Source organism: Nannobrachium achirus (genome assembly GCF_963921795.1).
Source record: "Nannobrachium achirus genome assembly, chromosome: 23".
In the NCBI taxonomy this organism is placed as follows: domain Eukaryota; kingdom Metazoa; phylum Chordata; class Actinopteri; order Myctophiformes; family Myctophidae; genus Nannobrachium; species Nannobrachium achirus.
The window spans coordinates 30,105,815-30,133,138 of record NC_137830.1 but is presented as its reverse complement, the minus strand read 5'-3'; the positions used below and the strand labels follow the sequence as shown (position 1 = coordinate 30,133,138).

General features: G+C 41.9%; 1 protein-coding gene across 1 annotated transcript; it reads right to left on the bottom strand.

Moving 5' to 3' along the window:
* Positions 1 to 3,011: 3,011 nt before the first annotated feature.
* Positions 3,012 to 25,791, bottom strand: dcn (decorin). The gene is made up of 7 exons (XM_080753951.1): positions 25,547 to 25,791; positions 15,237 to 15,349; positions 13,128 to 13,341; positions 10,545 to 10,658; positions 8,729 to 8,822; positions 6,566 to 6,704; positions 3,012 to 4,619 (listed from the first exon to the last, which is right to left on the bottom strand). The coding sequence occupies exons 1-7, from the start codon at positions 25,773 to 25,775 to the stop codon at positions 4,419 to 4,421; spliced, it is 1,104 nt and encodes a 367-aa protein (XP_080610077.1). The 5' UTR covers positions 25,776 to 25,791; the 3' UTR covers positions 3,012 to 4,418.
* Between the last annotated feature and the right edge of the window lie 1,533 nt (positions 25,792 to 27,324).

Genomic DNA, 27,324 nt, shown 5'->3' with positions numbered 1-27,324 from the left:
GACTCAGGGGCAGGGGCGGGCTCCATATGTTGTTGTTTTTTCTCCCTCTCCAATATCCTTCCATATGAATGAAATGTGAACTGCATTCCAAGTGAGTGATTTATGATGTTACCCCAGAACCCCATGCTCCTTCAGTTACAGTATATCACCACCTGGGAACCCTTGAGAGACAGTCGTGACTAATTAAATGAAAGGTGATAATGAATTAATGGACACCCCTAGTATAGTATTCCAGTATCACCGACGCTCACTCGTTTGAACAATAAAGGTGTTTCAGAAAAGGCAATTTAAGCATTTTCATGTATAACCTCTGTCTGGTATCAGATGTAGGAAACCTGCATGCTCAAAGAAATGAGACACAGTATCTGAACTCTGAAGTAACTGACATTGATCCAAAAAAACATAATAATTATGTTAGTTAGCTGATATATACAGTATGTTGTGAAATATGTAACATGCGTTTTACGTACAACATGACCAGATATGAAATGGCCAACAGAAATCGTAGATTTGTAATGGCTGCAGGAAATAGTGGAATTCTTACGTTTTTATCTAAAAAACAGATTTTTACAAGATTAAGTCTGTCTGTCTGTCTCTCTCTCTCTCTCTCTCTCTCTCTCTCTCTTTTGGTATCTGCACTAAACCTTGGGCGAGGACTCATATTTATACAGCTATTTCAGTTTGGACATTTTCAACATATTCTCTCTCACAAGTCACCTACTGTATCTTTGGCGTCGGGTACGGAGTTGAACGCCACAGTGAACTCTACCCTGTTCGAGTCCTCTGTTGAGTAAATGTACTTAGTTACTTTACACCACTGTGACTCAGCAGCGTTCGAGTTGCATAGCAACAGGCAGAAAATAGTAAATAACTATCCCTAGTTTGATATTTGTAATTTTGTACTTTTTGTACAATTTCCAATACTTACTTCTACTCCACTAAATCTCAAAAGCAAATATTGTACTTTTACATTTATTTGAAAACTTTAGTCATTAGTTACTTTGTAGATTTAGATTTAGATTATAAAACATACATTAACCACTTCAGCCCTATACACATTTCGGCCATTTGAAAATAAATCAAAATTAATGATTTGTAAACATTTGAAAACTTGAAATGGGACATTCTGTATAATTACTACTTTTACTTTTGGTACTTTAAGTACATCTTGATACCAATACTCTTGTACTGTACTTTTACCCCAGTAGATTTTGAATACAGGACTTCTACTTGTAACAGCCTGTGTCTTCTGTGAGGAAGAAGCCCAACAAATCCACGGTGAGGCCTTTACGAGGGCCATTCAAGGCGTAGGGGGTACCCAGTGCGTTGACCCCATGAAGAAATGTCAGTGACGAGTAGGGAGTGAGAAAATAAGCACTTGAAGATTCTAAATCTGCATTCAGCTAATTTCTTTTATCAAAAATCAGGTCATACAAAGTTTCTGAAATGCACGGCCCCGTGGTGACCCCTTATTTTTTCCCACTGGCGGCTGTGGCGGGTACATAAAAGGTAACCGAATCAGTGGTCTATTTCACCACAAAAACCAAACCATAGATTTCAAGAGCTGTAATTTTCACTCCTATCCAGTGACTGTTTGCTGTAATTAAGAAAGGGATTATGGTCAGCTTGATAGCCTCATAAAAACCTACTTAATTGAAATTTACAGTAACTTTGAAAATGTAATCCTAGCAACACTCTCCAAAGACATAACACTGTTACCTCTAACAAAAACAAATTTGGCACCTACTCAGTAAATTCCTTCGTTTTAATTTACCCATTTACCCTAACGGGTCCATGTGGTTACATGTGTACACTCTCAGAGTCAAATTAACACAGGGATTTAACTGTTTTTAGAGTCTGTATTCAGACTTAATGAGATTCACTGCTGTTCCTGCCCACTACTTGTCATGTATCCTGTAGACAACTGTTAATCCTTCCACCAGTTTAAGTATTTATTTACCTGAAAATATCATAACCCCAGCAGCTGGTGATGATGTCATCTCGCTCATAGCCCATAGTTTATATTGAACCTGCAATATAGTCCTCGCCACTAGGCTCGCTGGTGAGTTGAAGAGTGCAGATTCATTCAGAATGGCTAGTAGTCTACTAGATACTAAAATTGATTATTACTAGAGCTAAAATATTCCCACATGATTTTCAGTTCGGTAATGTTTAGAATTCATTATTCATTTCATCCGACTAATTTAAACTAACTGCCCAATGTAAACATGACTTCAAGCGTGGCAGCAGTAGCATAACATTTAATTGATTGCATTACATAACATTTAACCAATGCTGTCTCCCTGACAACCTACTGTACCAACATGGCGCCACCATCCCATGGCCGATCCATATGGGCTATGGGCTCTCGACTCTTATCTCTGTCAACTTCAATAAATATGCCAGCTGTCAGCCACAAACAATAGAGCAGCAATTTTTCTATAGTCATAGTCATATTTCTTTTCTATAGAAGTGCTTTGGTTTACATGTAGCTCACCTGATCCTCCTCTTGACCTTGTTCACCTGTAATAGAGCACCTATGATGTTCAACATAAATCAACTTAACATTCAACATTACTATCCAATACATACGTATATTTTCTGACATGACGTCAGCAGGTCGGAGCATATGCACTGCAGTTAAACGACTACATTGCATATTTAAAATGATCAACTACAGAAATACTTTTAATATTCCCTGCAGTACAATATAATCAACAGAAATATCGGTCAGCATTGTCAAATAATATGAGCTAATTTAGGTCAAATAGCATAATTATATGGTTACAGTGCATGCCCTCAAGAAGGGGCACAGCTTTGGTGGCAAAGCATCTCTTCTCTATCTCCCCATTCCTTGCATTGTCTTGTGGCTGTTACAGCACCGGCTAGTGACTATAGGAGCACAGCGTGGATAGCATGTGAGTTGTGGTTGTGGTTACATCCACCAGAAACTGCCCCTCTTTTTCATTAGTATTTTTATTTGTTCAGGACACCAGAGTGGGAGCCCCTGCTCCAGAAAAAAAAGAGGAACACCTTTATTGCTGATATATTAAGTCTGAGCTGTGGTAAGTGCATGTGCTTTTAAGCGATTGAGAAGGTTTTATACAGCGTTTATATACAGCGTCTATACATACAAACATTCACACTAACAAGGGTGGGTGCTGCGGGCATGCCAGTCCGCATTCTCTCTGAAATTCTTCTCAGACTCTTTAAAAAAACAAAATTAATCAAAAGTAAGGAAACAAAAGGATAGATACAAACACTAGTTAACAAGAAAGTCCAGAAACCACCTGCTTCAAGTTGAAAAGTCGAAAAACTAACAAATCAAAATGCATGCATACTTATAGATCTTTGGGAATGGCTTCTGTTCAAAAACATATATGGTTTATTCTACATCTTGATAAGCTATTTTCTCCTCTTTTTTTCTTTTTTTTCCTTTTTTCTTTTTGTTTAGTTTTTAGGAATATTACATACCACAGGGAGCAGGGGATGGAATGTGATAAAGAAAATCACTGTTGTGCCATTGAACTATCATAGAAATACCCAAACTAAGTCAACACTGAAGCAAGCACGGAGAAGTCAAAATGTGACACAGTTGAAGATACAGTTGCTTTTCCTTTCTTTTTGTTTTCTTTTCTTTATCTGTACTTGAATTGAGTACAATGCAAATAGAAATTCAGAATTCTTTCAAAGAGCACTGCATGACAATCGTAGACTCTGAATACTATTCCTACTACACAGGTAATATCTAGTACATTCTAATATACCGATGGTTGTTAAAAGGCATAGTAAAACACAAGTTTAAACCCCTCGCTGCCTGCTCTACAGGACAGCCCTCTCATAGTTCATGTGATGGCTTGAGGTTCAGAAAGCCTACAGTTTATCCAACTGGGACTTCCTAAGATCTCCTTCCGACTGAATTTAAAACCCTTTCAGAGTGGTTATCGTTTTACAATTTCATCTTGTCCTCTGAACAAACGGCAGTGATGTTATTGTATGAAGGTGTGGCGATGTATTCGCAGTGTTCCCGATGCATAGTATGGTGTGATATGATTGATGGTGATTGGTATTGATATGATAATGATAACCTTTATTACACTGTAAGTGAGAGCGTTTGCCATGGCAATTAATGCTGGTGATTTCTGTTAAGCCGGAGGCGCTATCGATGCGTTCTGTGAGAATACAATGTACAGTATCTGAGGTCAATGTCCACTGTCAGAGTTTTCTAACACTTCCGAGTCATTGGAATGGCGGTGAAATTAGATGACATCATTTAAGGGGAGGCCGGGTGGGGGGTTACAGATCAGTGTTGTTGGGCCGTGGTTCAAACACACACTCTTACAAATCAATCAATTCATTCATTCAATTCATTCTTTCTCTTAGAAGGGGGGAGGGGGGACGGGACAGGACGGGACTCTCTACTTCTTCCTGTAGTTGCCGAGCTGGATGGCAGAGCGGTCAAAGACACAGCGGAACGTGATTGGCTGAACCTCCCAGTAAGGCACGGGGTTGCTGAACAGGCTGATGCCAGAGTACATGGCCTTCTTGGTGTTGAAGCCAGGGGGGCAGAAGTCCTCTGTTCCCACGGCGGAGATCTTGTTGGAATGGAGATAGACCACCTGGAAGAGAGATTGATATTATGAGAACGTTTTGGCCCTTAGAAATTGATAAAAGTAAACTATGTCCGTTTCCATTCATAACATAACATAACATAACATAACATAACATAACATAACATAACATAACATAACACATCATCCATGACGGCTTCTGTGATCTGGCTATTTTATTTTATTTTATGGATTGAATGGTATCCATAGCAATGAGCATCATCGGGTCCCCGGCAATGTAGGTGACTGTGAAAATGGAAGTAGGGCATGTGTGACCTATCTATATGCTATAAAGTGCCAAAATAGCGATCTAGCTGAGATCTTTAGGGCTATAATATAATTTAGATGTCTCTCAATTTTGGAAATCTGTAATTACAACAATGTCTAAACTACAATGAAGATGGCATTACATCAGGGGTTGACACTAACGGTTGTCAGACTGCCCATGGCAAGTAAATAAAACGCAAAAAGATAAAACACATTAAATATTATTGGCTATTTCATGCATGCTACAACTAGTAGCATGCACTTGTTCTGTTTATCAAAGTGACTGTCGCCACTCTGCAGTTATTGATTGGATTTAACATTAATTTGTTCTAGAACATGGCCTATACTTTCTTGACGGGTATGTGCCTCTTAGTGTCAACCCCTGCATCTACTGCAGTTTCCAGTCCAGTGCACAGTCTGCTTCAAATAACTTTATTGAAATTGTCAACCAGCAGGTGTCCTATTCAACACCAGGGTCTAAATGTCTCATTGGACGAGTAACGAGACCACCTCCAACCAATGCAGATGTACTTTTCTATTTCATCTCAATATTGTATAAACAGGTATTCATTATTCATTCAAATAAGTCCAGGATTGTAGCTATAAAAGGAAAGAAAATAATCACAATAAATTAGATTCTGTGAATAAATAAGTTGGCTAATGGAACTCAGCCATAACAGCCATTAGCCATATATTTACATATACATGTTGGGACCAAAATAGTTGGAACAAGCACCTGTTTGCAATAATGAAATGTATTCAAACCCTTAATTACCTACCCCAACCCAATGACACTGAAAGTCAGATGTAATGACAACCTGCATAGCAAACTTTACTTTACTCATGGGGATTTAACTTGCTAGTCTCGCAATGCCAGAAAAATCATTGATCTCCACCTGCTGATAATTAGCAGACAGGTACAGTAGTTGATAGAACAGAGGTGAGAATGGGCGTTAACTTATGCGTACTTGCACTTTGAAAACCAATCATGTCACCCATGCTCTCTACTTGGGGTCTAACAGTCTCTATGGCGTCCCTTCATAGTGGGGGGGGGGGGGGGGGGGGGGCAATATGATGGACCGCTTGGACTGTTAGACCCCATCCTGTTTTTAAACTCTCTAAAATAGTTATCATCCAATTTTAACAAGGAAAGCCATGAGATTGTCCTTGAACGAAGCGCTTAGAGCAGGGGTTCTCATACGTTTTTGTCTCAGGTCACCCCAGTAAATAACTTTTTTATCCAAGGCACCTCTGAATTACTGTGACTTTATAAAACCTTACATTTGTCATATTACATGTAAATAATTTTAAGGTACAGTGTGTGTCAGGAGGAAAACTTGACAGAACTTCCGTTTCCACTATACAGATAAAAAAATAACCTTATAACAGTACTTGACATTTAACCACTCGAACCCCAGCATCCCTATTCTGGGGGGAACATTCGGCAAAAATAGACAATCTACAAAGCTCACTACGCGTCACACCGTGACGTGTTGTGAGCTTGTGGATCTGCTATTTTTGTTGAGGCTGTTTGGTGCTCCATCATACTAATTATAGAGGGTTTAAGTGGTTGAACTGATAATATTTGGAATTTATCAATATCACTTCAAATTATTCTGCAGCAACCCTGGACTTTGCACCCACTTTGAGAAACCCTGGTTTAGAGAATGACTTTTGAGTTTATTCACCTGTATGTACTTATGGTCAGGCAGACCAGGAGGTACGCTGGTCAAGGCGTTGTTGTCCATGTGCAGCTCTCTGAGGTGAGGAACGCTGGCCAGTGAGCTGTTCTCCACAGAGCTGATCTCATTGTAGCTCAGACCCAGTCTGCAGTTGAGGAAATGAACATACGTGCAAAAAAGAAAGAGTAATTGTAGGTTGTGTATGAGACAATAGGTGAGCAACCTTTTGTGCATGAGATGAGACAATAGGTGAGCAACCTTTTGTGCATGAGATCTATCTAACCCTAACCCCACAAGAAGGAATGTTAATTTAATTCCATTTACCCTTGCCTGACCCATATGCCTCTCTACAAAGTTATCTGTATAGTCTGTAAAGGTCAAGGAACATGGACCCATAATAGTCTACGTTCAGCTGCAACCTCACATAAAGACTGCGGCATACTCCAGCCGAACAATAACTTTTTTTCCAATAACAAAATTACGTCATAAGAACTCACGCAGTGCCTTGCCGACATTTACTTGGGTTTGGCAGTTCTTGCACATTTCCTAATTAGCCATGTACTGTTCACCGCTCGCCGACACTCAATGCTCTTATGATTTATATCGTTTTATTCTCACAATCTGCCAGCACCGTTCCTTGGATACTACTGTAGTTATAAGAAAGGCTGTCTGATGAGGTTAGGTCGAAGATAGTAACCTGTATTAGGCTACAGACTTTGTTTGGTTTAGAAAGCCCTGGCCAAGCTGGGAAAAGTTCTTGTTCGCCTTGATTATGCTGTAGCCTTGAGCTAAGCCAAAGATTTCAAGAGCTTGCTGATAACTGGTCGCAGTTTATCACGAATTACATGTTAGCCTTTCAGTAACACTTATGGTTTTTACTGGGTACTTCTAAGGCTGGAAAGATCTTCAGCCTGATCTTATCATCACCAGCCAAGCACACAGTGTAACCACGGCTGCTTTCTAGGTCTTAAAATAAAGTGGAAATTAATTGGGACCATCGCTCCTGTTTCCTTATTAATTAATTAATTTTATGGTTGATTGTGATTCAAAATATTACACAAATCAAATGTCTCTCTCTCTATTCCTAATAGAGTATGGCCTGTGCATGAATGAAAAGAGTGAAATTGTGTAAATGGAGTGGGATAAATGCATATTACAGATGGAGAATTTGAAAACTATTCCACACAGCTGTCAATGAGTAACTATGAGTAAATGGAAAGTAAAAGAATCACATGGCCGTCGTCTTCTTCCTCTCCAACATAAACTATCTGTGCTGTACAACTGTGCTCTTTGTTCTCGTGTGGAATATCTTCTCCCTCAGCCATCTGAGCGCTGATCTTATAAATATAGTGTATCCACTTTTATGAGGCAAACAGTTGTTTTGATTATCCAGAAAATACTGTTTACATCTGACTTTTGTTTGTAATCCAGATTATAACCGCAATGTGCTTTTGGTCCATTGGTAAAGCTAATGCTGTTAACAGTGTGTTGGGCAGTAGCTAAGAAACTAGCTTAACTATATTTCCCAATAGCTTGTGGGTAGCTTCACTATCGGAATGGTGTAGCTTTCAAGTAATTAAGCTAGTGTTTTCAACATGTAGCAATCACTAACATTTTCAGTTGGCACAACAACATAAAAGAGCACAACCAACGGGTTTTGAGTGTAGTTTGTCCATCACATCAAGGAGAGAATTTTCCATGTTCAGCATTTTGCAGCTTTTTACACATTCTTTTCAATCACATAGTGGATATGTATGTAATAACATGTAACATGTTATCAAACGCATTAAGTGCAAAGTAGCTTTCATATTGTTAGTTACTTTTGAGTGTAGCTCAGTAATTATTTTTTACAAAGCGTAAGCTTAGCTAGACACATTTTATTTAGTAGCTTCCCCGCACTGCCTGTGTTAAACTAAAGAGTGAAATTGAGTGAGGTAACATTTGAATGGCAGAAAAGAGTGAGACATGCATTAAGGTGAGCTTAATGCATGCATTGCATTCCAAGCTACTGTATACATCGCTGAGCAGGAGATGTACAGCATGGCAGAATGGCAGCAGATGTTTAAAATGTGGAATGAAATCATCAGGAAAGAATTTGATGAGTGCATCATTATGTACAATACATAATGGGAAGAGCAAGTCAGTCAGATGCATCAGACGTGTCATTACTTAGCCAGGTTCTTCAGGCCCTTGAGACCGTCAGCCGTGACCTTGGTGATCTTGTTTCCGTCCAGGTGAAGCTCTGAGAGAGAGCTGGGCAGCCCTGGAGAGACCATCACAACAGGGTTACTGGCTTGGTATGAGCAAAGGGGCAAATTACATTACGGTTAAACCCAGGGGCGTCATAAGGGTGGGAAAAGTGGGACTGAGTTACTAGGGCCCAAGGTGGAGGGACCTTAATTATTTAATAATTTAACTATTGAAAAATAGAAGATATACAAGCTTGCAGCGTGGCACCGAGTGCCGCGCTGCGAGCTTGTAGATCTATTTTTGAAAAGTGAAAATGTGTGAAAATCTTTGAACATATGTATTTTTTAAGCGAACATTTTGCTTCTGGGGGGGTCCCTGGAACTAAATATTTTGAGCTGGCGGGTCCGTGGCCAAATACATATCATTTCGTGGGTCCTTCACATGAAAAAGTTTGAGCACCACTGACATAGAAACTTCTTTTTTTTTTCAAAAATCCAAGGATTTGAAATATTCAAAGACTTGCTGAAAAAATATACAAGCTCGCAGCAAGCTTGAATATCTGCTATTTATCAATAGTTAAAGTAACCATAAAATTTGGTGCGACACCCAGTCAGTCAGTATATTGTTTTTTAGCGGGACTCCACCAGGGGTCTCTACTTGACCCTCTCCTTTTTTCCCCCCTCTGCACCAAATATCTTTGTCGAAAATAGCTGATCTACAAGCTTTTGTGAGCTTGTTGATCTGCTATTCTCTTCTTGATGTTTGCCCCGTAATCGAGAGGGTTCAACGTAGTTACCAAACCAAAGGAAAAACTGTAAGGCAAACATAAAAGAAAAAAAGAAAAACCTTTTTTTTTGTTTTTTTTTTGTTCCTGGGTTAGTTCATTATTGGAACATTAAAAACAAGCAGCAGGTTTCAGCCAACACATGGCTGGTTTTTATAGTTGACCTTTTAGAGTTTTCCTGCAACTATTTAAAGAGCACCTTCTGGTTGACTATTTGTCTGGTGTATGGAAGTCTTTTGAAAATAAGCGAATATTTAACATAGATAAAGAAACATACAATGAAAGGACACAGCAGTGTACCTTTTGAAAGTACTGGTCAGTGGTGTAAAGTAGTGCAAAGTACATTTACTCAAGTATTGTACGTATAAGTACAATTTTGGGTACTTTTACTTTACTAAAGTATTTACAATTTTCAATACTTTTACTTCTACTCCACTACATCTCAGAGGCAAAACATACATTACCCACTTCAGCCCTATATACAGCCCCCAACACATTCACAATGTGTCGCGATGGGACACATTGTGAGATTTAAAAAAATATATATTTTATTTGAAAACGTGTGAAATGGGACATACTATAAAATGAGTTTACTTTCTACTTTTGGTACTTTAAGTACATTTTGATACAAATACTTTTTCAAGTAAATATGAGTAGCCTACTTTGTCAGGTAAACAGAGTATTCCTGCTTTGCAGTATTGATACTTTTACTTAAGTAAAACATTTGAGTACTTTTTCCACCACTGTGAGTGGTAGAGTACTGGCTCCCAGCTACTGCAAAAATTCAAATTCTTTGTGCAAAAGATCCAGACTACATTAGCCATGTGCCAACATTTCAGGATCTGGCACAAATGTTCCCATATTAAGAGAAGGCCGTTTTGAATTTCTTGTGGTTAATTTTCTCTGTACTTTCACAATCCAAGTCTGCATTCTTGTGAAGGGTGTTTTTGGATGACTGAAACCAAAAATCCCTCCATTTCTCAAGCATTCAACCATACATCAGAACTGTACCTTTGGGAATTTCGCTGATGCTGGTGTCTGCAATGCGAATGTAGGAGACCCTTTTCAGATCAGCAAAAGCGCCAGCGTCAATCCCGGCAGCCTTAAGTGGGTTCGACCCCAGCTCTGAACACAGAATAGAAAGAAAAGCCACACAGTACAGAAAATAAGATGGTGGGAGAGACAGATAAAGAATAACAGTCATGATGAAGCTTTGTGCTTCCCACAGCTTGTTACAGGAACATGTATGTTTGAATCATACATAAACTGGTATATAAATACAGACCGATCTATTCTGTTCTGGGGAGCTGTGAGCTGTGAAACAAACAGTGAGATTCCATTTTGAATGAGAAATACAGCACAGATGCTGTGGAACCAAAATATGAAGGGAATGGGATATGCATACTATCATAACTGTCGGATGGAAACCTTGCCTTTGTTCCAATGGATCCAATGTAGTTATTTGCTCTGAGAGCCATTCAAAAATGAGAGAGGCTCTCTATTCAGGAGTGGTAATTTAGCCTCAAACCTTTTGAAAAACGTTTTTGGGACATAAACAATATGACATAAATACTTTTTAAATGCATGGTGTATCACCTTTAAACTCCATGAACTCTGTCGTTCTGGAGACAATATAACCTATCCTCAGCTGTGGAAAAGGATTGAGGTATTTGAAGTAGCACAGAACTTTGAAGTAGCACAGAACCGTATTAAATCGGATTTGCAAACATGGGTGGGGTGTTCCAACGTAATACAATGAGAAGCAGAAAATGAAATTATGGGAACATATTCGAAAGCCAGTTTTGTATGTTCTGTTATTCAGATTAACTCATACAGTGCGGCCGGCCACAAGGGGCGCTAGAGTGCCAGAAATGTCTCCATAGACCTTCTCTCTAGCTTCCGTCGACACTGTCCCAAGTGCCTTGGGATTTCACTCCAGCCAATGCTATGGGTGACGAGAGGAGGAAGCTAGCTGACACGTAGCCAAAATGCTAACCCATTTAGAAGCCCGATCTAAAGCTATTTCAGTCGCAAAAAACCTTTTCTTTGGGTCTGGGAACACAATCCGGAGAAAATCCTGTCTAAAGATGTGATTTATCATTGGAGTGGGCGGCGCGATGCGGCCATTAGCGCGACTACGGCCCGTGGATGGCCGAGTCTAAGTCCCGGCCATGGATGGAAATTTAGACCGGGGCTTCGTTGAGGCCTCCGATTAAATAATTCATTTTATTAAATATCCCGAACTAGTTCGGGATAGGCACCCTGGCATACGTCGTGCCGCCGACAGTATATATTGAGTTTTTTTTGGGGGGCTCTAAACTTTATTTTAAACCATTTTCAATGGAATAAATCGTCGGACCATCTAGCGTCTCTCGTTGGCTAGCGCTGGACGAGCAAGGACCACCCACGTTGCTCCAAGCAGCTCGGGGTAAGTAAAATAGCAAATCAAATATTGTATTGGATTGAAATAAAGCCGAACTTGTTCGGGATAGGCACTGTAGTTAACATGTACAAAAAAAAAAAAAAATCACCCGTGTGAAAATCACCCATGTTATGGTTCATGTGTTCAATTGTGACCGTAGGTCGCAGTTTAGTATGTGAACGCTCACAGCTTGACCATATCTCTGTCTGTCTGTAACGCCTGACACAGTGGTTCCCCTGACACATCACTGTGACGTCAGATCTTCATGGCAGGGATCTCCATCTAGGGGCATAAAAGTCTGACACATCACTGTGACATCACAGTTGACATCACGGTGATGTCAGATACTCAGAGCAGGTATCTCTGTATATGGGCATGAAAGGGATTTCCATATATGGGCATAAAAGGGATTGTATGTATGATGTCAGACGACATAATCCATATATGGCCAAGACAGATGGCGTGACCTCGCCCTTAGGCGTCTTACTAGTTTAGTTTAGGATGCTATTTAGTATGAAAACTTGCAGCTCATGTCTGTCTGTCTGTCAAACCTCATTCTCTGACATCACAATGATGACTCGACCAGCTCAGCATTCTCAACGGGCCCAAAATTAAGGCCTGGCCCTATAACTAGGCCCTAACTGGGCTGACCCGAGGCCCCGTCTGGCCTTACTTATTAGCATACATTTTACGCCCCACTCGGCCCGAAAACGTCAATATTAAGTTCATAATTATGTCCATTCCCAGATGATGCCCTGTTAGGGCAACCACACTAATCAATCCCTTTTATGCCCATATGGAGATCACTGATGTCATCGATATTAGCCCATATCTAAGAATGCCCATATATGGACATATTGTGTCAGTCTCATGTGGTCTATGACTTCAAACATCTATGATGTCAGATTTCAGTCATCTACATATTTGGGAAAATATGGCCACATTTTTGCCAACTTAAACAACCAACCAGGTCTGTGCATTTTCTTGGTCAAAGTTGATCCCTTGCCAAAGCGGCAGCACTTGCGCAGCAGTCTGCTGTCACCCAGGCGGATGCATGCACGCGCCCATGTGCACGCGCCCATGTGCGTGACCTTGCCCTTCGCTTCTCACCCTTAGGGTGTCTTACTGGTATAACAATCCTTAAAACAACGAGAAGTATTTGATGTCCATACCCATGACGATCATGTTGGACATGCCCTGGAAGGCAGCCTTCTTGATCTTGGTAATCTCGTTCTCGTGGATGCGAAGCTCCTGTAGGCTCTTGGGCATGTTGGCAGGGATGTCTTTCAGTTGGTTCTTTGACAGGTAAAGACGCTGCAGCTTTGCCAGTGGAGTGAAGGCCTTGGCATGGATGGTGGTGAGTTTGTTGTTGACCAGGATCAGAGCCTACACAGGAGAATAAGGAGACACGCTTTACCTGTGATGCTAGCTCCAATAATGCAAATAGTCTATTAATGATAATTTGTAAAAAATAAAAAATAAAGCTTTTGTGCTTGATTCTGATTGGTTGTGCCTCGTTGTGAAATACTCTTTACGCACAACTGGTATCAGTATGACTGTACCAGCTTGTGTTTACAATATTCACCGTACGTACTATTCCATGAATGTGATATTTTAAACAAGGCGATATCTGCCTTGTATATACAGTATACAACAACAATTGAGTTTGCATAAAAACTTCCCTGTTTGTGAAGGCAATCTGGGACTACTTTCTTGTAGAAATTGAAATTAAACAGGCCGGGTATTCATTTCGATTTACAGGTAGACATGTATCTGTCTTTCTGTGTCTTGTGAACAATGTATTATTGCCGGAAGGTTGCTCTGCACATTCATGCTCTCCTGCTGATTGTGGTGATCCTAAGACCATTCAGGGCCACCACAATGAACTGAGATTTTTTAGATCTTGGCGAAGGCCAGCACTCCACTGAGTGCATTCTTGTTCCGATATATTTTCGTACTTGACCTCGTATGACTATCCATGTCAGAACCTTTGAAGCATATTGAGTTATGCAAGTGTTTGTCATGTTAGTAAGGATAACATATTTTCCATGTGGCGCCTTGTAAGTCTAGATACAGGGCCAAGTTCAAGTTGACCCTGGGCTCAACTCTGGTGCACTCCCGCTGTGTTCCACTCTCACGTATACAGATGGGAGGAAATGGGAGGTATGTGGTCTGTCCCACGCGAGAGGCCAATTAGATTATGCTGGAAACAACTTTGGCCGTTAGACAGAGGTATTTATTGCGCGCTATATGAGTTCTGAGGCGTGAGCTCGTCAGGCCTAGGGGTGAATACCTTCCTTGCACCTGGGGTTTGGGGGAATGGTGGTGCCAGGATTGACTTCTATGAGGAGCAGGGGTGCTCTGTGGGTGGCTGGCCTGAGGATGTGGAATCCCTGTATGTTTTAGGTTACACAGTTATGGAGGTATGGCTCACGCTGTTGGGGTTAAGGACAATGAGGTATGGCTATTCAGTTAAAGAAACATAAACATTCACAAACGTACGTATTGGAAACTTCAAGCATAAGAGAAGAATCAGCTGGTGTTGTAGCAGCAGCAGCAGTAAGAGTGAAACACGAGAGGAGAATAAATCTATCGCCAGAATATCATATATTCATTCACTTGTCTCGTGCATATTATGCATGACTACAGTATGTGCAGGCAAAAACACACTCATACACAAAAGTTAAACTTGATTCTGTTCTACTGTCTCAGTCAAGCCAACATTTTGCTCTGTAGTTTTCTCTCAATTATTCCTAATTCTGCTTTTTTATTATTACTGTGCATCTACCATGCCTCCTTCTCAAGATTCATTTCACGCTCGATTAAAATCATGTTTTATGAAGCATGTTATATCTGTTAAAGCCAAAATGTTTTATGCAATATGTTTGAACTTTTTCACATCAAGGTTCATTATTTAATGGGCATTTGAGCCGCAGACCACCATTTGATGATATTTAGCCTCTCGGACCCAAAATATTTTGTTATCGTTGGATAAGATTTTGTCCACAATTCTATGCTGTATTGTGTTAGGAGAGATGACAGTCAAACATTGATCAAAGTAAAAATGATTCTACATTCTCTATTTGTGTAGACTTCTTGTAAATGAAGCAATGCAGATGTTTAACAATAATTTAACTCTTGAGAGCGTAAAATTAAACCAAATGCACCTGTATAGGGAATCCCTTCAATGACCACTGGTGGTCCCCGCACCACTGGTTGAGAACCACTGATATACAGTATCTAGATCACAACTGTACTGTTAGGTCAACAGGTTTGCTCACATGGAGTCCCTTGAGGTGCTTGAAGTCACCCTCTTTGATCTCGCTGATCTTGTTGTTCTGCAGATCCAGCAGCGTGGTGTCTTCTGGGATGTCCTCGGGAACGGCCTTCAGACCTTAAAACAAGGACAGGAATGACACTATTAGACAGTAGACCCTAAAACAAGGACAGGAATGACACCATAAGACAGAATACCTTAAAACAAGGACAGGAATGACACCATGAGAAGACAGATCAATTCAACTCTCAGTCAGTTCAGTGCATTGTGTCTCTCTGTTGCTAACACATGATCTTAGTGCAGTTGACCATGCACTGGACCATGACCTTAACATCATGACCCGCATGATGAAACCCACCTCAAAGAACAGCTGGCAAGAACTGAAAGTAATTGCTGCCTGGCTTGAATTGAGCTCAATGCATTGATGCTGAGGAGAGTTGGAGTTTGTGGTGGGTGGTGACTGACAGCCCTGGTTCTAGTGGCGAGAGCATGAGGTCTCACTGTGACCTCAAGAGGAAATGGCAACAAAAGGGTTTACTTCAGTGGGCTCGAGCTTCCTACGGACCACTCATGAAATGTAAATCTTTGACGTTCGAGATTGTGTCCTTACATTTCTGTTTATTTGGTTCTTGAGAAATTAGATGACCTCAATTGCTCACCTGAACGTGCACGCATGTGACATACAAGCACACCACAATGTATTATTGCTGAAGACCCCAGTGGTCCAACAGCATAGCTGAATCTGAAATGTCAGGAAGCAGGTCTAGGAGCAGTGACCTTCTGAAATGTTCTACTGAACAGTCCCAGGGAATGAAGCACAATGTATTTCATGGTGACATTCCTAAGGGACCAAATGACTATGTTAAGTGCTCCAAAGTACACATGATGGAAATGGCCCTTGAAACAAATTTCCTTTGGAGTGAGCCAGTCACTGCATACCTGGACCTTGAGCTCACACTAAACTCAGTTTAGCTTGGACCAGAAAATGGCAACAGTATATACTGTAGGAACCCGTCTGGTCACCAAGCCTGTGTTTTGAAGGAACCGAACAAAAGATGGCAGTTACGGCTCAGAGTAGCAACGTATGCTGGTTTGAATGTAGGGAGGATATGCCAAAAAAACAAACAAGTAATAGGCCAACCCACGATTAACAGCGGGCCATTTCGTTTCCATTTCTGAGAAATGGGACATGTAAAATAAACTGTTTGGTCGTGAGAGGCTTACGCGTAGCTGTCTTCCCAAGGTGGAAGCACTCATACACAGACACATTTTGGCTGAAGAGCCTTTGGCTGTGTTTTGCACACACAAACATTGTTTTCAACTCAAAGACCTTTTCTTTTATACTCTCTTGGTTTTGTATAAGCTATAAGAAAACTGAATTCTTAAAAAAGAAGGAAAAAAAACATATCTGCTAATGTAATACACGGTAAGGTACATGTTTAGTTACTACTCAAAGGGACTGGTTGTATTGCCATGTCTCCCCAGCTCTTTATTAAACGGTCAGGATACCAATTTCATCCAATTGGAAGTGAGCTGCCAAAATTGGAACTGGTACACCATAAACTTGAAGCGGATAAATGGGTACTTTTTCTTGATTGGCCGAACATTGGCAACCCATCTGAAAATTTATTTTCAGTTTATTAAAGAGCTTGAGAGACAGGGGAACCCTTGTTACTGAACAAACACTCAATATAATACAGTATCTGGCTTAAAGTCCTGTTCGCAATTTGGTGTTAGGGGAGTTTCTCACCTGAACTGAGTCAGTGGGTCCCTAGACATGAAAAATCACCGAGGTGCTCGTCCGCCATAGTGCCACGAATGGCGCAATGGCCAAATCAAATATGGCTGCCATCGGCTATGATGAAAATCCAACTTTTCTGTTTCTGGGTGTATATGCACATGTAATACCTTCATTTGGACTAATTGGGGTATGGGGAATTCATTTCTGATATTGTTTTGACCATTTTGGGTGATTTGGACCTCAAAAGGTCATGGTCAAGGTCATTTTGTTATTCCGAAGACCGTGGGCCATAACTTGGCCATTGTTAGGAGTAAAAACAGGTGCAGTAGGTCTAAATCAACTAATGCTGACATGTATAATTCATTTCTGACATTGTTTTGACCATTAAGGATCATCTTGTCTTTGAAATATCAATGTCAATGCCATTTTTCAAAAACGATTTTGTTCATTATTTGCACTTTTATAGTATTTTTTGTAAGTTTGTTACTATTTTATAGTAAGTTTGTTTTGTTTATAACAAAATACATACTAGTGAGAAATACAACAAGTAAACCTGCATCTTTGAAACATGGCAGGAGTGTACTAAAGTCAAAGTGCTCCTTCCATCCATCAGAGCTTGACATTGACTTTTTGAGGCAGTTGTCCTTTGTACAAGTATATTTCCCATTCACTTGTCCGGGGACAAAAGTCACTTGTCCGGATAAAAATGTCATACATTGAAATAATAACAAAAGGACGGCTAATGACCCCCCTTGCTCCCTCCACTCCATAGTATGGGCACTTGTCCTGGACAACAGGACAAGCCTTTATGTCATGCCCTGTTCCATTTTCCATTGGTTCTAGTCTTTCCTCAGGTTCCTTGGCTGTTGCAAGCAGGTGGCAAGAAACGTGCTAGAAAGGTGCCTTGTTGGTCTCAGCAGTTGTACTTCTCTGCTACTAATACTGTGTCTTGTTCTGTCAAGGTCTTTGCCTCTCCAAAGTTTGTTAGATATTGTACTCGGTCAGAAGCCATAACTACATGTTTAATCCTCACCTGGCCCATGCAGTCATCTCCTGTCTCCAAGGCATATGTGCCTTGATCACTGTCTTGGCTAGTGGTGCTCCAAGATGAGACTGCTTGAGGCAGTAGAAGTGAGTCTCACCAGAGCCATACTGCTGCCAGATCTCCTTCATCCTCAGTGCTTGGAAATATGGGGTGTAATATAGCAGTAATGTGAAGGAGACAACAACTCTCTGGGGTCCGCTCATAGTTCCGACATCCCATTATTCTGACCATTAGGTTAGTGAAGGTTAGGGATAGGCTTAGTTATAATGGAGGCTGAACATGCACCAGGTGTCAGCCTCCTCAATCCTATTCAAGATGTCTGGGATCTCTTCTCCACTAGCGACATCATCAACAGAGACAACAGAGCTGATAATGGTAAATGGACTGCATTTACAGTATACAGCGCTCTTCTACAAAGCACTGTACAATGTATTTCACATTCGCCCATTAACACACACATTCACACATACATTCACACCACCATGAAACCATGCAAGGTGCTCATCGGGAGCAGTTATGGGTTCAGTGTCTTGCTTAAGGACACTTCGACAAATAAGCAGGAGGAGCCAGAAATCGACCCTGGAACCTTCAGATTCCAAGGCAGCCGTTCTACCTACATCGCCACAAGCTTGAATGGACACCATATTCCGAACACACAGCTGGAGAGCTTTGTGTTCTCCTCAGACACCCAGAATTTGTAAAGTTGATGAGGGATGGGTGCGTCTGTTATCTCTGATGATGATGAGTGGCTCCATGCAAAAGGGGCTGGAGGTGAAGAGATCCCAAAGATTGAACTAGATTGAGGAGGCTGTCACCAAGCTGCTGGTACATGTGGAGTCAACTGGCCCTATTATAACTAAACCTACCCATAACCCTAAGGGGTCGGCAACCCAAAATGTTGAAAGAGCCATATTGGACCAAAAAACAAACAAACAAATGTGTCAGGAGCCGCAAAAAATTATAAAAGTCTTATATATTGTCGTTGTCGGGTGGAAACCTTGTATGTCCAAAACTTCGTTTCGTATTTATCATTAATGAACTAAACTAGTGAAAACAGCCGATCTACAAGCACACAACGCCTCGCGGTGTGTGAGGCGTTGTGTGCTTGTAGCTCTGCTGTTTTCACTACTTTTGTGCGTCAGTCTTGTATGATGAAGCAGGGCTTTACTTTGCGGGGGGAAAAAAACATACAAATTTGAAACTTGGAGATATGACGATAAAAAAATTGTTAAAACAATTCAATTTTCATACATTTTTGAAAAAGCTCCAGGGAGCCACTAGGGTGGAGCTAAAGAGCCGCATGCGGCTCTAGAGCCGCGGGTTGCTGACCCCCGGGGGAATAATGGGTCGCCAGGATTATGAGTGGACCCCAGAGAGTTGTCGTAGTGATACTTCCAAGCACTGGGGATTAAGTAGATCTGGTAGCAGTATGGCACTAGGTGTGCAGCGGCACATGCTTCTACGGCATCAAGCAGTCTCTCATCTTGGAGCACCACTAGCCAAGACAGTGATCAGGGGACATATGCCTTGGAAACTGGAGATGACTGCATGGGCCAGGTGGGGACTAAGCATGCAGCTATGGCTTCTGATCGAATACAATATCTAACAAACTTTGGAGAGGCAAAGACCTTGACAGAACAAGACACAGCATTGGTAGCAGAGAAGTACAACTGCTGATACCAACAAGGCACCTTTCTAGTGCATGTCTTGCCACCTGCTTGCAACAGCCAAGGAACCTGAGGAAAGACTAGAACCAATTGAACATGGATGGATGCAAGGAACACTTTGACTCTCGAGGATATGGCTGCCTTGCTGATGGATATCGGTGCATCATATTTTGCCATGGAACAATGGCAAATCCATCCTGTAAAAACACATCATACTAACTTGGATGCACACAATCACAATATGGTGCACTTTGAGGGAAATTGTTATTTAATTTTGTGTGTGCTTTTGTTGTGTGATTTTATTTGTCACTTTTATTCGTAAATAGTCTTATTTGCTCATTTAAACACCCATTTAAAACCCCCCTTTAAAGTTAAATGTGGATGTTTACTTGTTGTATTTCTCACTAGTATGTCTTTTGTTATAAACAAAACAAACTTACTATAAAATAGTAACAAACTTACGAAAAATACTATAAAAGTGCAAGTAATGAACAAAATCGTTTTTAAAAAATGGCATTGACATTGATATTTCAAAGACAAGATGATCCTTAATGGTCAAAACAATGTCAGAAATGAATTATACATGTCAGCATTAGTTGATTTAGACCTACTGCACCTGTATTTACTCCTAACAATGGCCACGTTATGGCCCACGGTCTTCGGAATAGCAATGACCTTGACCATAACCTTTTGAGGTCCAAATCACCCAAAATGGTCAAAACAATATCAGAAATGAATTCCCCACACCACAATTAGTCCAAATAGAGGTATTACATGTGCATATACACCCAGAAACAGAAAAGTTGGATTTTCATCATAGCCGATGGCAGCCATATTTGATTTGGCCATTGCGCCATTCGTGGCACTATGGCGGACGAGCACCTCGGTGATTTTTCATGTCTAGGGACCCACTGACTCAGTTCAGGTGAGAAACTCCCCTAACACCAAATTGCGAACAGGACTTTAAGCCAGATACTGTATTAATAGTAATTACTATCACAATATATTGCTTTAACCTTTTAAAAATCACACCCGTGTGAACTGAGCGGTGGTCGTGGAGGCTGCGCAACAGCACTAGTGTGTGTGTGTGTGTGTGTGTGTGTGTGTGTGTATCCGTGAATGTACTGTATGTGTGTATGTAGCCTGAGTACCATTGGGTGACCAGGGTGTGTGTGTGTGTGTGTGTGTGTGTGTGTGTGTGTGTGTGTGTGTGTGTGTGTGTGTGTGTGTGTGTGTGTGTGTGTGTGTGTGTGTGTGTGTGTGTGTGTGTGTGTGTGTGTGTGTGTGTGTGTGTGTGTGTGTGTGTGTGTGTTTGTCTAGCTATACTTATGGGGACTAAACGCATGTTCACACAGTCACCTGCAGGGGACCTCTGACAGTGTGGGGACAAAATAGTAGGTCCCCACAACGGTTAGGGTTAGTGTGTGTGTGTGTGTGTGTGTGTGTGTGTGTGTGTGTGTGTGTGTGTGTGTGTGTGTGTGTGTGTGTGTGTGTGTGTGTGTGTGTGTGTGTGTGTGTGTGTGTGTGTGTGTGTGTGTGCGCGTGTGAGAGAGAGGGGGGGGGTGTGTGTGTCATGCTGTGGTGGTGGTGGTGGTGGTGTGTGTGTGTGTGATGCTCAGGCTAGACTCAACAGCACCCAACAGCACCTCAACAGCACCCTCTCTGGTCACCCAATGGTACTCAGGCTACATACACACATACAGTACATACACGGATACACACACGGCCATGCTATGAAGCGGTTTACCACCGCTCAAAAATATACTTTTTATTTTAACCAAAATGTATCACTTACCCTAGGCTATACTTTAAATATCGAGCCCTGGGGAACCCTGGTCAATGAAGTACTGTATATAGGGTTTAAACACTTAAAGCCTATATACTTTGTTGTCAAATAGCGATAGACGATCTACAAGCTGACAACGCATCATGTTGCTATGTGTTGTGAGCTTAGATCACCGCAATTTCGCAGAATGTTCACCAATTTCCACAGAATTCCATCAGAATCAGAATCACCTTTACTGTCACGTCACATTTTTACAGGTGTAAAACAGTGGGTGAAATTAGTTTTCGTGCAAGCTCCATCGTTTTTGTTGTTTCCATAAGAAAAAGGGACGAGGGGGAGAGAGATCAATAAAAAACAAACAAATGATCTACATATTTACACACTGTACCGTAGGCCTATATCTATCCGGTCTGAGGTGTTCGCCTGCTGTGACATTCCCAGAAAGGGACGCCATGCTACGGTTCATGTGGTTTTACTGTAAATGTCATCACCTTCTTTCCTCCCCTGGTCCCGGCCTCTGGCGAGGAAGAGCTGCGTTGGAATCGAATGCATTCCAAGCTGCTGGGGAGCTCGGGGGAAGGGAGCCACATGATACAATGGTTTCCTAGCTGTCATGGAAGGTCTTATGGCTCCAGTAAACAGTTTAGAACAGGCCCGTCTGTGTATATGCATGGGGGGATTTTAAAAGAGGTGAGAGGTGTGTTATTCAGGTGCACGTGTCAGAACTGGCTTTTCCCTGAGTTGTTTAGTCTCAACAGCCTTTAACCATCTGACTAAAATGCTCTCTAACCCTTTATGAAAACACAAAACATAATGGATTTGTTTTGTGTGTGAAGTCTAGTCTGAACAATGTCTAATTCCACACTGGACCGTAGCCACTTTGTTAGAGATCATTTACTGTTAACGCACTACACCGCGGGGTCATATCTATCAACATAATCAGAGCTGTTGTAAACGTTTGGATGTGTTTGATGGCAGCAATCTTAGCTAGCCGAACTTAGCAAGTTTGGCAGCCATAGCTGAATGGGTACAAAGGCTGTGCGAAACAGAATGTCCCCGGTTCACTCCCTGGTCCCAGACCTATTTTTTAAGTTTCAATTTTGACCATGCACCTTATATTTGACATTTTGTCCGGTTATCTGACTTCATTTCTATCTCTATTGTATTCTCTATTCCTGACTGTTTTTTTAGTGCAAAACGTTGGGAGCTTGTACTAAAAACCCACCCACTTTTACACCTGCAAACAGTGTGATGATTTGACAATAAACCTCAAGTGAAGTTGAATAAAGCAAAGTCACTTGCAGCATAGCTTTGGACTGTGGTGTTCATCTTCATGCTGTGAGATGTCGTAAACTACCCATGGCCAGACTAATATCAAGCATAGATGTTAGCCTGGAATCTCTGTGTGGAATCTGCATTTCCAAGCTGGGTGAATACAAAAATGCCTCTGGTCGGAGATAAACCCCACCCCATATTTGATTGGTGCCCCACAACTTCAGGGGCATGGAAATCCAATCACAACCGAGTGCGGCCAGACCAAATCTGCGAATTCCTTTTTTTCCCTTTTTTTTGCACTGGCAGATTCATCTGATTTCCAGACTAGAGTAGACTACTCTTCAGCCTCTTTCAGTCACCTTTAATCATTGTATGGGGATATGAAGCGAATGATTGCCTTGGGCCGAGGCCCTGCTGTCCTTGGCACATCCAACCATTAATGACCATGTTTATGTAATTTCCTGGTCTTATGTGGGTGTGTAATTTTGGAGGAGAGTGAGGGGAGAGCTGTGTTGATGTGCCTGGATCATCAACAGCCTGATTACCCCACAGGATGTGATCTTGGCTTTGAGAGCCTATGTTAGTCATTTACACACACACACACGCACACGCACGCACACGCACACGCACACACACACAGTACATGTGTAGCGGCACTGACACTTTCTTAACAGCCCTGGTGAATGTATTCACAACTATTTGCCATCAAGTGTTTTAGTTGGATCCATGCCAGCTGCAAACTTGCTGGGGGGTAAAAAAAAAGAGAAAAAAAAAAAGGATTTCAAGATAAAACATTCCACTTATCCCAAAAGTAAAGGGGAGAGTCAGGATGGCAGGCAAATGTGCTGGCTTTCTCACCCAGGCCTCTGTGTGCGTGTGTACAGTATGGGTATTTGCTTGCGTGTGTGTGTATGTGTGAGTGTGTGTGTGTGTGTGTGTGTGTGTGTGAGCGTGTACTGTGAGCGCACGTTTGCATGTTTGCCAACGGGTCTGGGGAACAGATGCAGTCTTCAGGCCAGAAAGGCAGAGACGCCGGAGATGAGAGTGGCGCTCTGCTGCTGCAGCTCTCTCTCTCTCTCTCTCTCTCTCTCCCTCTCTCTCTCTCTCTCTCTCTCCAGGGAGAGGCTGCTGTGAGCTGCCTGGTTACAGCAGTGAGGTAATGGAAGCAGCCCTTTCCCGAACATCACTCTCTCCAACTGTCTGTCTGTGCGTCTGTCTACCTGTCCGTCTGTCTGTCTGTCTGTGTGTCCTCACCTGTTTGCATATTTTGTTCAACTCAAACCTTCTACTACTACTACTGTTTCTAAATCTGCCCCCTTTAAGGCACTCTTTGTAATATAAACTGTGGACCAAATTGCTTATGGTTTTCTTTGGCTCTATATTTCTCTTTGTCAGAATCAGTCTATTGCTCTTTTTTATTTATTTCTCCTGTCTTTGTCTGTTAAGCCCACACAACTCCCTCTCAAAAGTCAAAACACATAAACACATGCGTCATAAATCAAAAGCTCAAGGTGAATAAAAAATACTGTTGTATTCTATGCAGCAAGATGTGGGGTTCAGGGACTTTCCGTGTCTTCAGGTGACGCACACACCGCGGTATACAGTGTGGGCTGCCAATTAGACAAACAAGCTTGATAAAACTCTAAACAATGATGAGAACAATCAAGCGAGTTGCTTTAATTGTGCTGATGCAAGACGCAGACTATAGTCATCTGCAGACTATTAACCTTCCAGTGTAAACTTAAGGGTGGAAAACAAGTTTCAGAACATGTTGGCTCGTTAAAAAAATGGGACAAATTCTGGACTTTCCCCCAGACTAACCTTGCTAACATCAACCCTGTCTGAGAAAACAATTAGGAAAATTAGAGGAGGGCCCCGATTGGGTCAAATAATGTCATGGTTTTTTGCAGGAAGTGAAGCACAGTTCACAGCATCTGTTAGTATTTAAGGAGTCTGTGCTGGGGCGATGTTCTGTGGAAGAATTAACAAGCTGATGATGGGCAGATCAAAGGAAAATGCCCTTTGAAGATCCCTCCATCTCAGGGGTGGATGTAGGAGACACCTTCATGGGAATGACCTTGTAAAGTCGGTGAACGTCTCTCTCTCTCTCTCTCTCTCTCTCTCTCTCTCTCTCAAACAACAAACGTTTAATTTCTCTTTTGGGTCTTGAGTTAAAAGGTTTGGAAACCACTGGGACACAGCGTCATGTAAAATGGTAAATGGTGCATTTATATAGCGCTTTTTATCCAAAGCGCTTTACAGAGATTGTGCATTACATTCACCCATTCATACACACATTCATACACCGGTGGCGGAGGAAACCATGCAAGGGACCAACCAGCTCACCGGGAGCAATGTGGGGTTCAGAGTCTTGCCCAAGCACCCTTCGGCATTAACTCAGGGGGAGCCCGGATTCGAACTGGGAACCCTTCGGGAACCCTTCGTGCTCTAATAACGGTTTCTCTACCCCTGAGCTATGCCGCCCCACACATGTAATGTAACAATAGAAATGAAGTGGCTCACACTACATCAGAAGTCATCAGAGATATTACAAAAATATGTTTTCATTATTGCTTAATTTAGATTCAGGACACTGTCACCAGCCGGAATTGAGTTGGGGATGGCGCAATTATGTGGTTAATGCGCTATGTATCGGCCCGGACCCCTGGCCTAGCGGTCCAGGCACCTAGGCTCCAATGTTGTGGGTTCAAGTCCCGATCCCGACGGCCTTTGCTGCGTGTCACTCCCCAAACTAAATCAAAATCTGCCGTCAAAATCAACACTGCAAATGTCGTCTCACCGAGGTCGGAGCACTGCACCACCCGCAGGTGACACTGGCAGCGGAACGGGCACTTCGGTCCTGCCGGCGCGACGGGCATGTCGAAGTCCTTGTCTTCCGTGGCGGTGGTCAGGTCCTTGTCCCCAGAGGCCCCCTCGTCCTCCAGCATGAAGTCCAGGAAACCGGACTGACGGAAGGGCAGCGCCCAACAGGCCGTGACCAGGAGCAGGGAGAGACACGCCGACCTCATGGTGCTGCTGACTGGGAGCCTGGGGAGGGAGGGGGAGAGAGGTCAGGGCATACATACAGGATACATTGTGAGTTGTGTTTGAAAGTTGAAGTGGAACGTTGTTAGTTAGTTTTTTTTTCTTCGTTTTTTAACACCGTTGAGAGGGCACCATAAATGATGGCATGTGGAGAGATTGATAACCCGTCAAAACGAGGACAAAGGGACGAGCAGAAATAGACAGACAGACAGACAGACAGACAGACAGACAGACAGAGAGATACTGTACGTAGGGAGATAACAGTGGAAACACACTACACTACACACTACAGTAACTTTGTAACAGATTGTCATGGACTCACTCTTGTGCACAAACACAAAACTGGAGCAGGGGTGGAGTGTCATAGGCGTGCGTCTGGAGGTTTAGTGTAAGTGGTCCAGTATAATTTGTCAAAATCTTGTATCCTGTCGTGAAATAAAAGTCTAGTAGCTAAAGCAGGTACTTTGCAAGTAGACAAAAATACCATTACAAGACCCATTTGAGCTAATAACTTCTGAAATACGGTAGTATTAAACTATCCCACACTATCCCCCCCTGGAACCCCTCAAGGACACCTGGCTGGGGTTCCCCCGGACCACATTTTGAGAACTGGTGGAAAAGATGACATTTAATAAAAAAGCCAGGGGAAAGGGTACAGGTGAGAGGTTTAAGGTCAGAGGTTCAAAGATTAAGTACTTGGGCGTAGTCGTTTTGTGGAACTGGTCAAACAATTATCTATTTAACTGAGCAGCTGGTGTCACAGGTGAGAGACTAGAGGTTATGGGGGTGGTGTAAAGTAACTAAGTACTCAAGTATACTTAAGTACAATTTTGAAGTACTTCTACTTTACTGGAGTACAGTATGTCTAATTTTCTATACGTTTACTTACTCCACTACACCTCAGAGTCACACATTGTACTTTTACTCCACTACAAATATTTGAAAACTCAAGTTACTAATTACTTTGTAGATTAAGATGATGATTATACAAAACATACACTATAAAATACACCTATAAACTTTGGCTTTTTGAAAATAGCCGATCTACAGGCTCACAATGCCTTGGTGAGCTTGGTTGGTTGGTAGCTATTTTCAAAAGATTTTTTTATAAACTTTAGACATCAAACATATAATTTTCGGAATGTCTGAGTGAGTGTCTGTCTGTCTGAGTGTCTGAGTGTCTGTCACAGCGTTTCTCCTCAGTGGCTGGAGCAATTGATCTGAAATTGCATCACCATAAGCATATGAACACACCTGACATAACTGTGAAGCCCGTTTGTCACTTTCACAAATCATATGCTGTATATTAGCATTTTTTATGGTGTACCTATATCTATTCTGCATCTAGCTTGAGGCATATCTATTCTGCATCTAGCATGAGGCAACATGTTTAACCAGCTGTGTGTGTGTGTGTGTGTGTGTGTGTGTGTGTGTGTGTGTGTGTGTGTGTGTGTGTGTGTGTGTGTGTGTGTGTGTGTGTGTGTGTGTGTGTGTGTGTGTGTGTGTGTGTGTGTGTGCAGGCGGGCGGGCTTT